The sequence below is a fragment of the Triticum dicoccoides genome, chromosome 5A (assembly GCF_002162155.2).
Source record: "Triticum dicoccoides isolate Atlit2015 ecotype Zavitan chromosome 5A, WEW_v2.0, whole genome shotgun sequence".
NCBI lineage: Eukaryota > Viridiplantae > Streptophyta > Magnoliopsida > Poales > Poaceae > Triticum > Triticum dicoccoides.
In genome coordinates, this window is record NC_041388.1 from 581,009,631 (window position 1) to 581,024,751 (window position 15,121).

The window sequence follows — 15,121 nt, forward strand, 5'->3', positions numbered from 1 at the left end:
ATAAATCCGGACCATTACGGAACTCCTCGTGACGTCCGGGATCTCATCCGGGACTCGGAACAACATTCGGTAATCACATACAAGTCTTCCTAACAACCCTAGCGTCATCGAACCTTAAGTGTGTAGACCCTACGGGTTCGGGAGACATGCAGACATGACCGAGACGACTCTCCGGTCAATAACCAACAGCGGGATCTGGATACCCATGTTGGCTCCCACATTCTCCATGATGATCTCATCGGACGAACCACGATGTCGAGGATTCAATCAATCCGTATACAATTCCCTTTGTCAATCGGTACGTTACTTGCCCGAGACTCGATCGTCGATATCCCAATACCTTGTTCAGTCTCGTTACTGGCAAGTCACTTTACTCGTACCATAATGCATGATCCCGTGATCAACCACTTGATCACATTGAGCTCATTATGATGATGCATTACCGAGTGGGCCCAGATATACCTCTCCGTCATACGGAGTGAAAAATCCCAGTCTCGATTCGTGCCAACCCAACAGACACTTTCGGAGATACCTGTAATGTACCTTTATAGTCACCCAGTTACGTTGTGACGTTTGGCACACCCAAGGCACTCTACGGTATCTGGGAGTTGCACAATCTCATGGTCTAAGGAAATGATACTTGACATTCAGAAAAGCTATAACAAACGAACTACACGATCTTTGAGCTAAGCTTAGGATTGGGTCTTATCCATCACATCATTCTCCTAATGATGTGATCCCGTTATCAATGACATCCAATGTCCATAGTCAGGAAACCATGACTATCTTTTGATCAACGAGCTAGTCAACTAGAGGCTCACTAGGGACGTGTTGTGGTCTATGTATTCACACATGTATTACGATTTCCGGATAACACAATTATAACATGAACAATAGACAATTATCATGAACAAAGAAATATAATAATAACCATTTTATAATTGCCTCTAGGGCATATTTCCAACAGTCTCCCACTTGCACTAGAGTCAGTATTCTAGTTACATTGTGATGAATCGAACACCCATGCAATTCTGGTGTTGATCATGTTTTGCTCTAGGGAGAGGTTTAGTCAACGGATCTGCTACATTCAGGTCCGTATGTACTTTACAAATCTCTATGTCTCCATTTTGAACACTTTCACGAATGGAGTTGAAGCGACGCTTGATATGCCTGGTCTTCCTGTGAAACCTGGGCTCCTTGGCAAGGGCAATAGCTCCAGTGTTGTCACAGAACAGAGTCATCGGGCCCGACGCATTGGGTATGACTCCTAGGTCGGTAATGAACTCCTTCACCCAGACTGCTTCTTGTGCTGCCTTCGAGGCTGCCATGCACTCCGCTTCACATGTAGATCCCACCACAACGCTTTGCTTGCAACTACACCAGCTTACTGCCCCACCATTCAAAATATACACGTATCCGGTTTGTGACTTAGAGTCATCCAGATCTATGTCGAAGCTAGCATCGACGTAACCCTTTATGACGAGCTCTTCGTCACCTCCATAAACGAGAAACATTTCCTTGGTCCTTTTCAGGTACTTCAGGATATTCTTGACCGCTGTCCAGTGTTCCATGTCGGGATTACTTTGGTACCTTCTACCAAACTTACGGCAAGGTTTACATCAGGTCTGGTACACAGCATAGCATATATGATAGACCCTATGGCCAAGGCATAGGGACGACACTCATCTTTTCTCTATCTTCTGCCGTGGTCGGGCATTGAGCCGTGCTCAATCTCGTACCTTGCAATACAGGCAAGAACCCCTTCTTTGACTGATCCATTTTGAACTTCTTCTATATCTTGTCAAGGTACGTACTCTGTGAAAGACCAATGAGGCGTCTTGATCTATCTCTATTGATCTTGATGCCTAATATATAAGCAGCTTCTCCAAGGTCCTTCATTGAAAAACACTTGTTCAAGAAGGCCTTTATGCTTTCCAAGAATTCTATATCATTTCCCATCAACAGTATGTCATCCACATACAATATGAGAAATGCTACAGAGCTCCCACTCACTTTCTTGTAAATGCAGGCTTCTCCATAAGTCTGCATAAACCCAAACGCTTTGATCATCTCATCAAAACGAATGTTCCAACTCCGAGATGCTTGCACCAGCCCATAAATCGAGCGTTGGAGCTTCCACACCTTGTCAGCATTCTTAGGATCGACAAAACCTTCCGGATGCATCATATACAATTCTTCCTTAAGGAAACCATTAAGGAATGCCGTTTTGACGTCCATTTGCCATATCTCATAATCATAGAATGCGACAATTGCTAACATGATTCGGACGGACTTCAGCTTCGCTACGGGTGAGAAAGTCTCATCGTAGTCAACCCCTTGAACTTGTCGATAACCCTTAGCGACAAGCCAAGCTTTATAGATGGTCACATTACCATCCGTGTCTGTCTTCTTCTTAAAGATCCATCTATTTTCTATGGCTCGCCGATCAACGGGCAAGTCAGTCAAAGTCCATACTTCGTTTTCATACATGGATCCTATCTCGGATTTCATGGCTTCCAGCCATTTGTCGGAATCCGGGCCCGCCATCGCTTCTTCATAGTTCGAAGGTTCACCGTTGTCTAACAACATGATTTCCAAGACAGGGTTGCAGTACCACTCTGGTGCGGAACGTGTCCTTGTGGACCTACGAAGTTCAGTAGCAACTTGATCTAAAGTTTCATGATCATCATCATCAACTTCCTCTCTAGTCAGTGCAGGCACCTCAGGAACATTTTCTTGAGCTGCGCCACTTACCGGTTCAAGAGGTAATACTTCATCAAGTTCTACCTTCCTCCCACTTATTTCTTTCGAGAGAAACTCTTTCTCTAGAAAGGACCCATTCTTGGCAATGAAGATCTTGCCTTCGGATCTGAGGTAGAAGGTATACCCAACAGTTTCTTTAGGGTATCCTATGAAGACGCATTTTTCCGATTTGAGTTCGAGCTTTTCAGGTTGAAGTTTCTTGATATAAGCATCGCATCCCCAAACTTTTAGAAACGACAGCTTAGGTTTCTTCCTAAACCATAATTCATATGGTGTCATCTCAACGGATTTTGACGGAGCCCTATTTAAAGTGAATGCGGCAGTCTCTAAAGCATAGCCCCAAAATGATAGCGGTAAATCGGTAAGAGACATCATAGATCGCACCATATCTAATAGAGTGCGATTACGATGTTCGGACACACCATTACGCTGAGGTGTTCCAAGCGGCATGAGTTGTGAAACTATTCCACATTTTCTTAAGTGTGTGCCAAATTCGTGACTCAAGTATTCTCCCCCACGATCTGATCGCAAGAACTTGATTTTCCTGTCACGTTGATTCTCAACCTCACTCTGAAATTCCTTGAACTTTTCAAAGGTCTCAGACTTGTGTTTCATTAAGTAGACATACCCATATCTACTCAAGTCATCAGTGAGGGTAAGAACATAACGATAGCCACCGCGAGCCTCAACACTCATTGGACTGGACACATCAGTATGTATGATTTCAAATAAGTTGGTTGCTCGCTCCATTGTTCCTGAGAACAGAGTCTTGGTCATTTTACCCATGAGGCATGGTTCACACGTGTCAAATGATTCGTAATCAAGAGACTCTAAAAGTCCATCTGCATGGAGCTTCTTCATGCGTTTGACACCTATGTGACCAAGGCGGCAGTGCCACAAGTATGTGGGACTATCATTATCAACCTTACATCTTTTGGTATTCACACTATGAATATGTGTAGCATTACGCTCGAGATTCATTAAGAATAAACCATTCACCATCGGAGCATGACCATAAAACATATCTCTCATATAAATAGAACAACCATTATTCTCGGATTTAAATGAGTAGCCATCTCGTATTAAACGAGATCCTGATACAATGTTCATGCTCAAAGATGGCACTAAATAACAATTATTAAGGTTTAAAATTAATCCCGTAGGTAAATGTAGAGGTAGCGTGCCGACGGCGATCACATCGACCTTGGAACCATTCCCGATGCGCATTGTCACCTCGTCCTTCGCCAGTCTCCGTTTATTCCGCAGCTCCTGCTTTGATTACAAATGTGAGCAACCGCACCGGTATCAAATACCCATGAGCTACTACGAGTACTGGTAAGGTACACATCAATTACATGTATATCACATATACCTTTTGTGATGCCGGCCTTCCTGTCCGCTAAGTATTTGGGGCAGTTCCGCTTCCAGTGACCACTTCCCTTTTTAATAAAAACACTCAGTCTCGGGCTTGGGTCCATTCTTTGGCTTCTTCCCGGCAGCTTGCTTACCGGGCACGGCAACTCCCTTGCCGTCCTTCTTGAAGTTCTTCTTACCCTTGCCTTTCTTGAACTTAGTGGTTTTATTCACCATCAACACTTGATGTTCCTTTTTGACTTCTACCTCTGCTGATTTCAGCATTGAATATACCTCAGGAATGGTCTTTTCCATCCCCTGCATATTAAAGTTCATCACAAAGCTCTTGTATCTCGGTGGAAGCGACTGAAGGATTTTGTCAATGACCGTGTCATCCGGGAGATTAACTCCCAGCTGAGTCAAGCGGTTATGCAACCCAAACATTTTGAGTATATGCTCACTGACAGAACTATTTTCCTCCATCTTACAGCTGAAGAACTTGTCCAAGACTTCATATCTCTCGACCCGGGCATGAGCTTGAAAAACCATTTTCAGCTCTTCGAACATCTCACATGCTCCGTGTCTCTCAAAACGCATTTGGAGCCCTGGTTCTAAGCTGTAAAGCATGCCGCACTGAACGAGGGAGTAATCATCAGCACGTGACTACCAAGCATTCATAACGTCTTGGTTCTGTGGGACGGGTGCGTCACCTAGCGGTGCTTCTAGGACATAATCTTTCTTGGCAGCTATGAGGATGATCCTCAGGTTCCGGACCCAGTCCGTATAGTTGCTGCCATCGTCTTTCAGCTTGGTTTTCTCTAGGAACGCGTGGAAGTTGAGAACAACATGGGCCATTTGATCTACAAGACATATTGTAAAGATTTTAGACTAAGTTCATGATAATTAAGTTCATCTAATCAAATTATTCAATGAACTCCCACTCAGATAGACATCCCTCCGGTCATCTAAGTATAACATGATCCGAGTTAACTAGGCTGTGTCCGATCATCACGTGAGACGGACTAGTCAACATCGGTGAACATCTTCATGTTGATCGTATCTTCTATACGACTCATGCTCGACCTTTCGGTCTTCTGTGTTCCGAGGCCATGTCTGTACATGCTAGGCTCGTCAAGTCAACCTAAGTGTATTGCGTGTATAAATATGGCTTACACCCGTTGTATTCGAATGTTAGAATCTATCACACCCGATCATCACGTGGTGCTTCGAAACAACGAACCTTCGCAACGGTGCACAGTTAGGGGGAACACTTTCTTGAATTTTTTTACGAGGGATCATCTTATTTAAGCTACCATCGTTCTAAGCAAATAAGATGTAAAACATGATAAACATCACATGCAATCAAATAGTGACATGATATGGCCAATATCATTTGCTCCTTTGATCTCCATCTTCGGGGCTCCATGATCATCGTTGTCACCGGCATGACACCATGATCTCCATCATCATGATCTCCATCATCGTGTCTTCTTGAAGTTGTCTCGTCATCTATTACTTCTACTACTATGGCTAACGCTTTAGCAATAAAGTAAAGTAATTACATGACGTTTATGTTGACACGCAGGTCATAAATAAATAAAGACAACTCCTATGGCTCCTGCCGGTTGTCATACTCATCGACATGCAAGTCGTGATTCCTATTACAAGAACATGATCATCTCATACATCACATATATCATTCATCACATCCTTTGGCCATATCACATCACAAAACACTTGCTGCAAAAACAAGTTAGACGTCCTCTAATTGTTGTTGCAAGTTTTTACGTGGCTGCTATAGGTTTCTAGCAAGAATGTTTCTTACCTACGCCCAAACCACAACGTGAATTGCCAGTTTCTATTTACCCTTCATAAGGACCCTGTTCATCGAATCCGATCCGACTAAAGTGGGAGAGACAGACACCCGCCAGCCACCTTATGCAACTAGTGCATGTCAGTCGGTGGAACCGGTCTCACGTAAGCGTACGTGTAAGGTTGGTCCGGGCCGCTTCATCCCACGATGCCGCCGAATCAAGATAAGACTAGTAACGGCAAGCAAATTGACAATATCGATGCCAACAACTACTTTGTGTTCTACTCGTGCATATTAACTACGCATAGACCTAGCTCATGATGCCACTATTGGGGAACGTAGCAGAATTTTAAAATTTTCTACGCATCACCAAGATCAATCTATGGAGTCATCTAGCAACGAGGGAGAGAGGAGTGCATCTACGTACCCTTGTAGATCACGAGCGGAAGCGTTCAAGAGAACGGGGTTGATGGAGTCGTACTCGACGTGATCCAAATCACCGAAGATCCTAGCGCCGAACCGACGGCACCTCCGCGTTCAACACACGTACGGAGCGAGGACGTCTCCCGCGCCGTGATCTAGTAAGGAGGAGGGAGAGGTTGAGGAATAGGGCTCCAACAGCAGCACGACGGCGTGGTGGTGATGAAGCTGGAGTACTCCGGCAGGGCTTCGCCAAGCTCTTATGGAGGAGGAGAGGTGTTGGGGAGGGGAGGGGATGCGCCTTGGATGTTGTGTGCAGCCCTCCCCTCACCCCTCTATTTATAGGGGAAGGGGGAAGGGGGCCGGCCCCCTCTAGATGAGATCTAGAGGGGGGGGGGGCGGCCAAGGGGAGGGGGGCTTGCCCCCCAAGCAAGGGGGCGCCCCCCTTAGGGTTTCTCCCAACCCTAGGCGCATGGGCCCTAGGGGGGTGTGGCGCCCCAGCCCACTTGGGCTGGTTCCCTTCTCCATACAGCCCATAAGGCCCTCCGGAAGAGGTGGCCCCTCCCGGTGGACCCCCGGAACCCCTCCGGTGGCCCTGGTACAATACCGATATGCCCCCGAACCTTTCCGGCGACCGTATGACAACTTCCCATATATAAATCCGGACCATTCCAGAACTCCTCGTGATGTCCGGGATCTCATCCAGGACTCCGAACAACATTCGGTAATCACATACAAGTCTTCCTAACAACCCTAGCATCACCGAACCTTAAGTGTGTAGACCCTACGGGTTCGGGAGACATGCAAACATGACCGAGACGACTCTCCGGTCAATAACCAACAGCGGGATCTGGATACCCATGTTGGCTCCCACATGCTCCACGATGATCTCATCGGATGAACCACGATGTCAAGGATTCAATCAATCCGTATACAATTCCCTTTGTCAATCGGTACGTTACTTGCCCGAGACTCGATCGTCGGTATCCCAATACCTTGTTCAGTCTCGTTACCGGCAAGTCACTTTACTCGTACCGTAATGCATGATCCCATGATCAACCACTTGATCACATTGAGCTCATTATGATGATGCATTACCGAGTGGGCCCAGAGATACCTCTCCGTCATACGGAGTGACAAATCCCAGTCTCGATTCGTGCCAACCCAACAGACACTTTCGGAGATACCTGTAATGTACCTTTATAGTCACCCAGTTACGTTGTGACATTTGGCACACCCAAGGCACTCCTACGGTATCCGGGAGTTGCACAATCTCATGGTCTAAGGAAATGATACTCGACATTCAGAAAAGCTACAGCAAACGAACTACACGATCTTTGAGCTAAGCTTAGGATTGGGTCTTGTCCATCACATCATTCTCCTAATGATGTGATCCCGTTATCAATGACATCCAATGTCCATAGTTAGGAAACCATGACTATCTTCTGATCAACGAGCTAGTCAACTAGAGGCTCACTAGGGACGTGTTGTGGTCTATGTATTCACACATGTATTACGATTTCCGGATAACACAATTATAGCATGAACAATAGACAATTATCATGAACAAAGAAATATAATAATAACCATTTTATTATTGCCTCTAGGGCATATTTCCAACACTTTCGCCGGAATCTTGGACGGCGGCCGGCAGCGGCGTGAGAGGGGAGAGGAGAGGTGGTTGGTGGGGGAAAGCGCGGGATGAAATGTCCCCCCACCAACCGCTTCCGTTTATATGTAGGGCACCACAACCGCGAGGGGGAAACCTGCGTTTTCCCGGGTTAAGGTCGGGATTTTGCCGCGCCCCCTAAAATTTTTTGCGGGCCGGGGCGGGATGCGGGATCTGATCGGGCTGGGTTTTCCGCCCCGACCCGCATTTTGGCGGTTATTTTACGGGTCGGGGCGGGATGCGGGGTCTGCTAGAGTTGCTCTAAAAAGGATTCGACCAGTCCCACGACGTTGTCACCATTTCCTCCCACGCCATGTCGTGTGATTGGGCCTAGTAGTTTGCCGCCCGTCTTTCCTCCTTGCACATGTGGATACCATAGAGGGATTGTACCTACGGTGTTGTGACGAACCATTTGAGAGAACTACGAGGAAATGTTTAAGGGATTCACGAGGAGGAGACAGAGATGCACTTCACAACTCTTCTTCTGTTGTCATGATTGTGCGTCTAGTGGTAAAACTAGTTCCGTGATCTATCTACACAACATGTTCCTGGTTCGTGCAGTGGAAAATTTTCTTTTGCGACCACGTGACCTGACCACAACACCCCAGTCCCTCCAACAACACCTGGATGACAAACCATCTTTCAATTTATTTTACAATTCCACTAGAGATAATGTGTGAACCCGTTTAGAGAGAAGCCCTCAAAAAATGGATGTGTTAAGAAAATCATGGCAACCAAGGGGGGCTGAGGAGGGTCTTTCAGACATTGATTTTCCATACATCTTAAAACTTTAATGTTTTTCAGTTTTCATGTCATTTTCTTATTAGATTTGTACCGTTTTAATATTATTTGGACCAATATATTAACAAGGCACCATGAAGGCTAGTGATCCCACTTTTCTTCTAAGTTGCACCCTCCCCCTCGAGATTGACGGGTGGGACCCGGATCACTAGCATTAAGACAAGTCTGGGACAAATCATCAAACCCCATGTAAAATGGGGCAAATGATCCTAATCCCTCCAAAAAGCCTTAGCCTTAAAGGATCTCTCTCCCTAGTAGAATTCCTAAAGGAAAAAAGATACGCGGTGACATAATTGCTTCTCAGAAAGGCATTTTACATTGCAATGATTTATTTCCATAAAAAGAATGAGTAAATCTCTCTCAGAGAGGAAGGGAATAAATTTCCGAATTTTTTATCCGGGCATGATATTGGGAACAACCGTAAAATCAGCTTCCGTAAGAAAATAAATAAATGAGAAGAAGAAATAGAATATAAACAACGAATTATAAGTAAGCAGTCCAAACAATTAAGAAAAACAATTAAAAAACGAATAATAAGTAAATGAATAAAAATTGAAAAGGAAAGGCCGGCAGACAGGGAGAAGTGGGAGGCGCTCCTCCCGTGCAGCGTGTCTATCCGCACGCACAGCCGCTGCCGACACAGCCGAACCACCCAGCTGACGGAGCGGGACCGCATGCCCTCCGGACCCACGCCTCATGGGAGAAGCCTGAACCGCACTGGTGCTCCCGGAATTAAGCATTCTGTTCAACGCTGCAACGGCTACTACTAGAAAGCCCAAAAAGCCTGCGAAGTGCCCGTTGGGCTCGGCGCCGTCATCCCACGCTCGCACAAAGACAGGGGAAAAAAGAGGGATCTCTCTCTCTCTCTCTCTCTCTACTCCTCTGTGCGCTTGCCATTTTCCCCAAATCTGTCAGAGAGGGAGAGAGCTAGGTTTTCCCTGCGCCCGAGCGATCCAGCAGGAGCGGCCATGAACATCTTCAAGAAGAAGGTCGACCCCAAAGGTACGGCCCGGTTCCTGGATTCGCGTTGTTCTTTTGGTTTAGATTGGGGGGTTTCGGCGATTCTAGCGGGGTTCTAGCCTCGCCTCGATTCGTCCCCCCTTCCCGTCCCGCCGATTTGGTCGATCTGCGACCCGGGCTTCGGTGATGCGGGCGTTTCTGTGATCCAAAGGCGAGATCTTTGCTGGATTTCGGCCTTCTAGAACCGGATTTTTTGTCCCCGGCTGCTTCGATAGGTAGGGTTTTAGGGTCACCTAGCGCTTGCGCGGATGGAGGATAAATCGAGAATGTTCTGGGTGTCGGAGTGGGGAAACTCGCTGAGTTCATTCATGGGCGTGCAAATTGTGAATTAACTGGCAGTGTGGAGTTTGGTGTCGCCAACTAATGGCCTGATGCTTTTGTCACCTGCAGAGGCTCTCAGGACGAGCAAGCGAGAGATGTCAGTCGCCACAAGAGGTGAGAGCAAAATCTCCTCTTCTTTTCCTTCCGGTGTTCTGTCAACTTGTCCCAGGCATTCCCTTTAGTTCTTATTGCTCCCTAACATACATGGCTTAAATACCACCGATTCACCAGCGTTATTGTGAATTTTTTTATGTAAGTGACATTTGAACATGTGCTATATTAACAGCAAACCTGCACAAGTTCAGAAATCGGCGTCTTTTTTAAAGGCAATCGATGATATATCATGTAACAGAGTTTCACTGAATAAGATTACAACCGACAGTGATACTACCTTAAGTATCAGCTCTTGAAGAAAAATGTAGTTGGCAATGTGCTAATTTCTGACACCATTTCTCTCCTTTTGCATTTTTAGGAGTTGAGCGAGAGATTGGCTCCCTGCAAATGGAGGTATGTAGTAAGTGAAGGGCCTTTTCTTGTTCTTTCCACAAGGCAAACAATGGGCAGATTTCACAAAGTTGCTTGGTTGGGTTGAACCCACTGTTCTCACATAGTATGAGTAATTGATTAATACAAACAATATGCTACCGTCATACTGAACCTAGATTGCCCATAGGAATTTTTTCTTCTACCAGGAGTGTGATAGTAGTTCCACTGCAATACTGAACTAGAGTAGAATGGATGTCAAGCTCCCACCACACAATAGAGGCCAGACTGACTGCGTGGAGATTAGGTAGCACTGCCACTGTTGATATTATTCAATTATTATGCTTCTGGTGTGCAATGAACTAGATTGCCCATAGGAATTTTTTCTTCTACCAGGAGTGTGATAGTAGTTCCACTGCAATACTGAACTAGAGTAGAATGGATGTCAAGCTCCCACCACACAATAGAGGCCAGACTGACTGCGTGGAGATTAGGTAGCACTGCCACTGTTGATATTATTCAATTATTATGCTTCTGGTGTGCAATGAACCAGACAGCAGGTTTGCTACTGAGATGTTTTTCGATAATACCTCGAAAATAGCTCACTATTATTTGTTTTTGGATCTTTGTTCAGGAATTAAAGCAACAAATTGCAAATCTGATCAGTGCCATATTGCAGTTGATACTTCATTTTGGACCTTGCACTTAAATTTCTGTCTTGGTTTTCTTTGATAAAATTGCGTTAACCAAGTGAATATTGTGCTAAAATATTGTTATTTTTGCAACTGAATGCTTATACACATTTTTATTGAGGCTGTGAGGTGCCTCAAACACCTAGAGGTCTTCATGCTGCTGCCATACCCTCATGCTCTAGGAGTGGAAACCACAGCAGTTTAGTCCAGAAAGGGCGTGAAACAGCAGCATCACTTTGCATCTTTACTTATTATTACTGTATCATTATGATAGTTCCACTTACCACTCTGCAATGGCTTGTGTGTATTGTATTGTTTTGTTTCCTAACGCCGTAGTGGTACCATTCCAGGAGAAGAAGCTAGTTGCTGAGATCAAGAAGACTGCCAAGACTGGAAATGAGGTAAGTATGCTAGGATTTTGCGTAAGATCCCTAATCCATAACAATTTTCTTATTGATGTCTTACAATGCGTGTTCTGTATTGCTATAGGCTGCAACCAAAATTCTAGCCCGGCAACTAGTCAGGCTTAGGCAACAAATCGTCAATTTACAAGGTACACGGGCGCAGATACGTGGAGTAGCTACTCACACACAGGTATGCCTAGCTTTCAGTTTGATTTATACAGCTGCAAATTTTGAGCACGGACAGAATAAACTTACTACTGTGTGTGAACTATCTATTTTTCAAGGCAATGTATGCTGGAACTTCAATATCTGCTGGAATGAAAGGCGCAAGCAAAGCGATGGCAGCAATGAATAAGGTATGACGAAAGACAGCCATGGTTGGTTGGCTGTTCTTTAACTATCGATCTTTGCCAATCTCTAGTCAATCTTTTCCTGTGAACTTATTTGTGAACTGTGTATCCTGAGATGGTTGGTGCAATTTTTTTTCAGCAATTGGAACCAGCGAAGCAGATGAAGCAGATGAGAGAATTCCAGAAGCAATCATCTCAATTGGACATGACGGTAATAGCATTTCGGACACTCTTTAATTGTTTATTGTGGTGTTAAGGGCAGATGCTTAGTTAAATCGCATTATATAGATATGTATGAGTTAGCCATGATGGTAATAAAATTGTGGACATATGCCTTATTTCTTTACTGTAGTGTTAAGTCGTTACTCTTAGATATATCACATTATGTAGATGTGTTTGTTGGTTAGTTATTACTTGCTTAGCACATATGAATAAACTAGATCAGGGAGCCCAGACCAGATGCAATCATTGTTGCCTGGGGATGATTCATCCATTTATTGTATTTACTGTGGATTTCTTATGATCTACACTCTTATGAGCATTCTGAGATGTCATCCACTCAAATTGTTAGTGCTTCCACTCCATATTCATCTTTTCTGAGATTTCATTTTGTAAATTTGTACGCAGATTGACTATGTTTCCCTTCATTGTGCCGTTTCAAATATTCTTTAGAAGTATGAATCAGTACAGCATCTTAGTATAATTAGTTGTTTCATCCTATTTATTGTACAGCAATCATTGTTTTCTGTGGACGATTCATCCTATTTATTGTGGACTTTTCATGATCTACAGTGTATGAGCATTCTGAGATATCCACTCAAATTGCTCACTCCATATCCATGTGTTCTGAGAATTCCTTTTGTAATTTTGTACACACATTAGCTATGTTTCCCTCCATTGTGTCGTTTCATATATATCTATGAATCAATACAGCATCTTAGAATAGTTAGCTATTTCAGTGTCTTCATAACTTATTTGTCAGTTCGGTCAGATATGTCAGTATTCCTACAGATGTACTCAAAGAAATGTTCTAGCTGTCAGCTTGAGATCAATAACTTATTCCCAAGATCCCTTTAAATTGTTTTTTTTTCTGAAAATTAAGATCAACTATTTCCATGCAGCTTGAGATGATGTCTGATGCCATCGATGAAACACTAGATAAGGATGAGGCTGAAGAGGAAACAGAAGAGCTCACGAACCAGGTAAAATGCTAATTATATTCTGCATTTTGACGAGGGAGAGCGTTTTGGCTCCCTGGTGGGCAATCATTTTTGGCACGGTTGTTAGCTGCCTGGCAAAGCTAACTTTCTTACATGTTTGCTACCAAACGGATCCCCTCATTGCTAAGCAAGATTAAACAAGACCTTGTATTGAAACGTTCCCTAACTGTTTCATGATATGTGATATATCCCTCTGCCCTCGATGCAGGTTCTGGATGAGATTGGTGTTGATGTGGCTTCTCAGGTAAATACGCCTGTTCATTCTACACTACCAGCGTGCTGAATCTTAATTCTAAATGCTGATTTTGAGGCATTCGTGATACTGCAGCTGTCTTCTGCACCTAAAGGCCGTATTGGAGCCAGTAACAAGAAAGCCGAGAACAACCAAGCACGGTATACAATCATTTCTCCCCCCACAATCATAGCTAAAATGTCCATCTCAACAGATGAGCAAACTGTGTTCTTTTATTCTGGGCCTCTGTATCTGTTTGCCTTTTACCTGATGGAAATGTCATGCTATCAGGAATGCGGCTCCAGCGAAAAATGTGGCGCCTGAACCTAATGCCGCTGAAGTTGATGATCTGGAGAGGAGACTGGCATCTCTCCGCCGCATCTGAGTTGCTGCTGCAAGAAAGTTTATATAGCCTTATATATGTAAATCTGTTTACTGGTGCCTTGTTTCCAAATTCTGGTAGCTTAATATTGTAACCAGGAAACAAGCATAAACTGTCGTGTTGCCAATCAAATGTGGCTGAAAAGAAATATGGTGGAGCATAAATTATTTATGAAGTGAACAAATTACACAAGTTTAGGGCACAATTACGGGGAAGAAAATAGAAGGACCCTGCGCATGTTTTCTTTTTGCCTGGCCAAACACTTGAGAAATTGCAGGCAACATATGATGATGATTCACAACTAATATCAAACACACCGAATGACCCTAGGGGACGAGTATTTAGAACGTGATGCCTGTGCAAGTGAAAGTACTATGCCCCATGCCTCTATTTTCATCGTTGTTATACATTTTTACACTATGCTTGCTACTTCTAAATAGCTCTTTAAATTTGTGCGAAAATACGATCTCTTGCTTTTAATCAATTTCTCTTTTAAGGACAGCTCTTCTAGTTTGTTTTGCTTGACGCTTTTGGGATACTTACCCGAAGGTGCTACACTACCATGTGTGTCTTGCAGGCCATCAGGGCTGACGGTGATTCACCTTCTATATTACATACAGCACAAGCATGGCAACCGAGGACTCCACTCAACTTCCATTTCCCACATCTACGTGTCCTATTGAACAACTTGACTTCACAACTTTCTTGGCCACCCATCACCTGATAAACACAAACTCTGGATGTATATGGTGTGTAGTATTTCACTCTAGCCTTTGCTCTCTCCAACTTCTTACTCATGACTGGAGTAGTCTCCCAGCCTGCACTTTCTGCTCCACTTTATTTTAGAGCCATTTTTGTCATGATACTGGTCCTAATGAGTTCTATCATTGTAACAATAGGCTTGTCCCTGTAATCCAAGATATACTTGTTTAACACATCAGATGAACTGTTGACAACCAAATCCGTTTTAGACCTTGGACTTAGCATGCCAGCTGATTTGTTGATTAGGAATATGCCTGACCCAAGGCCATGCATCCTTGTTGTACTTCTTCAAGTACCTATGTTGTGCTCGCTATTGAGAAAAATTCTACAAATTAATTCTATTCATTATTGAGAAAAATCCCAGCCTGCACTTTCTGCTCCACTTTCTTTTAGAGCCATTCTTGTCATGATTCTGGTCCTAATGAGTTCTATCATT

At 44.1% G+C, this 15,121-nt stretch overlaps 1 protein-coding gene across 1 annotated transcript; it reads left to right on the forward strand.

The window, feature by feature from the left end:
* The first annotated feature begins 9,627 nt into the window (after positions 1–9,627).
* LOC119303035 (vacuolar protein sorting-associated protein 2 homolog 2-like) lies at positions 9,628–14,115 on the forward strand. The gene is made up of 11 exons (XM_037580115.1): positions 9,628–9,821; positions 10,230–10,274; positions 10,633–10,667; positions 11,686–11,736; positions 11,825–11,929; positions 12,024–12,095; positions 12,229–12,300; positions 13,211–13,291; positions 13,518–13,553; positions 13,638–13,702; positions 13,833–14,115. Exons 1-11 carry the CDS (start codon positions 9,788–9,790, stop codon positions 13,924–13,926), a joined length of 690 nt encoding a protein of 229 aa, XP_037436012.1. The 5' UTR covers positions 9,628–9,787; the 3' UTR covers positions 13,927–14,115.
* Positions 14,116–15,121: the final 1,006 nt, after the last annotated feature.

What these genes read in the sequence shown, in the direction of transcription:
- LOC119303035 (XM_037580115.1), top strand. Translation starts at nt 9,788, where the DNA reads ATGAACATCTTCAAGAAGAAGGTCGACCCCAAAG. An exon ending in CAGAAGAGCTCACGAACCAG is followed by an intron (nt 13,292 to 13,517) that starts GTAAAATGCTAA and finishes CCCTCGATGCAG; the next exon opens with GTTCTGGATGAGATTGGTGT. An exon ending in GTGTTGATGTGGCTTCTCAG is followed by an intron (nt 13,554 to 13,637) that starts GTAAATACGCCT and finishes GTGATACTGCAG; the next exon opens with CTGTCTTCTGCACCTAAAGG.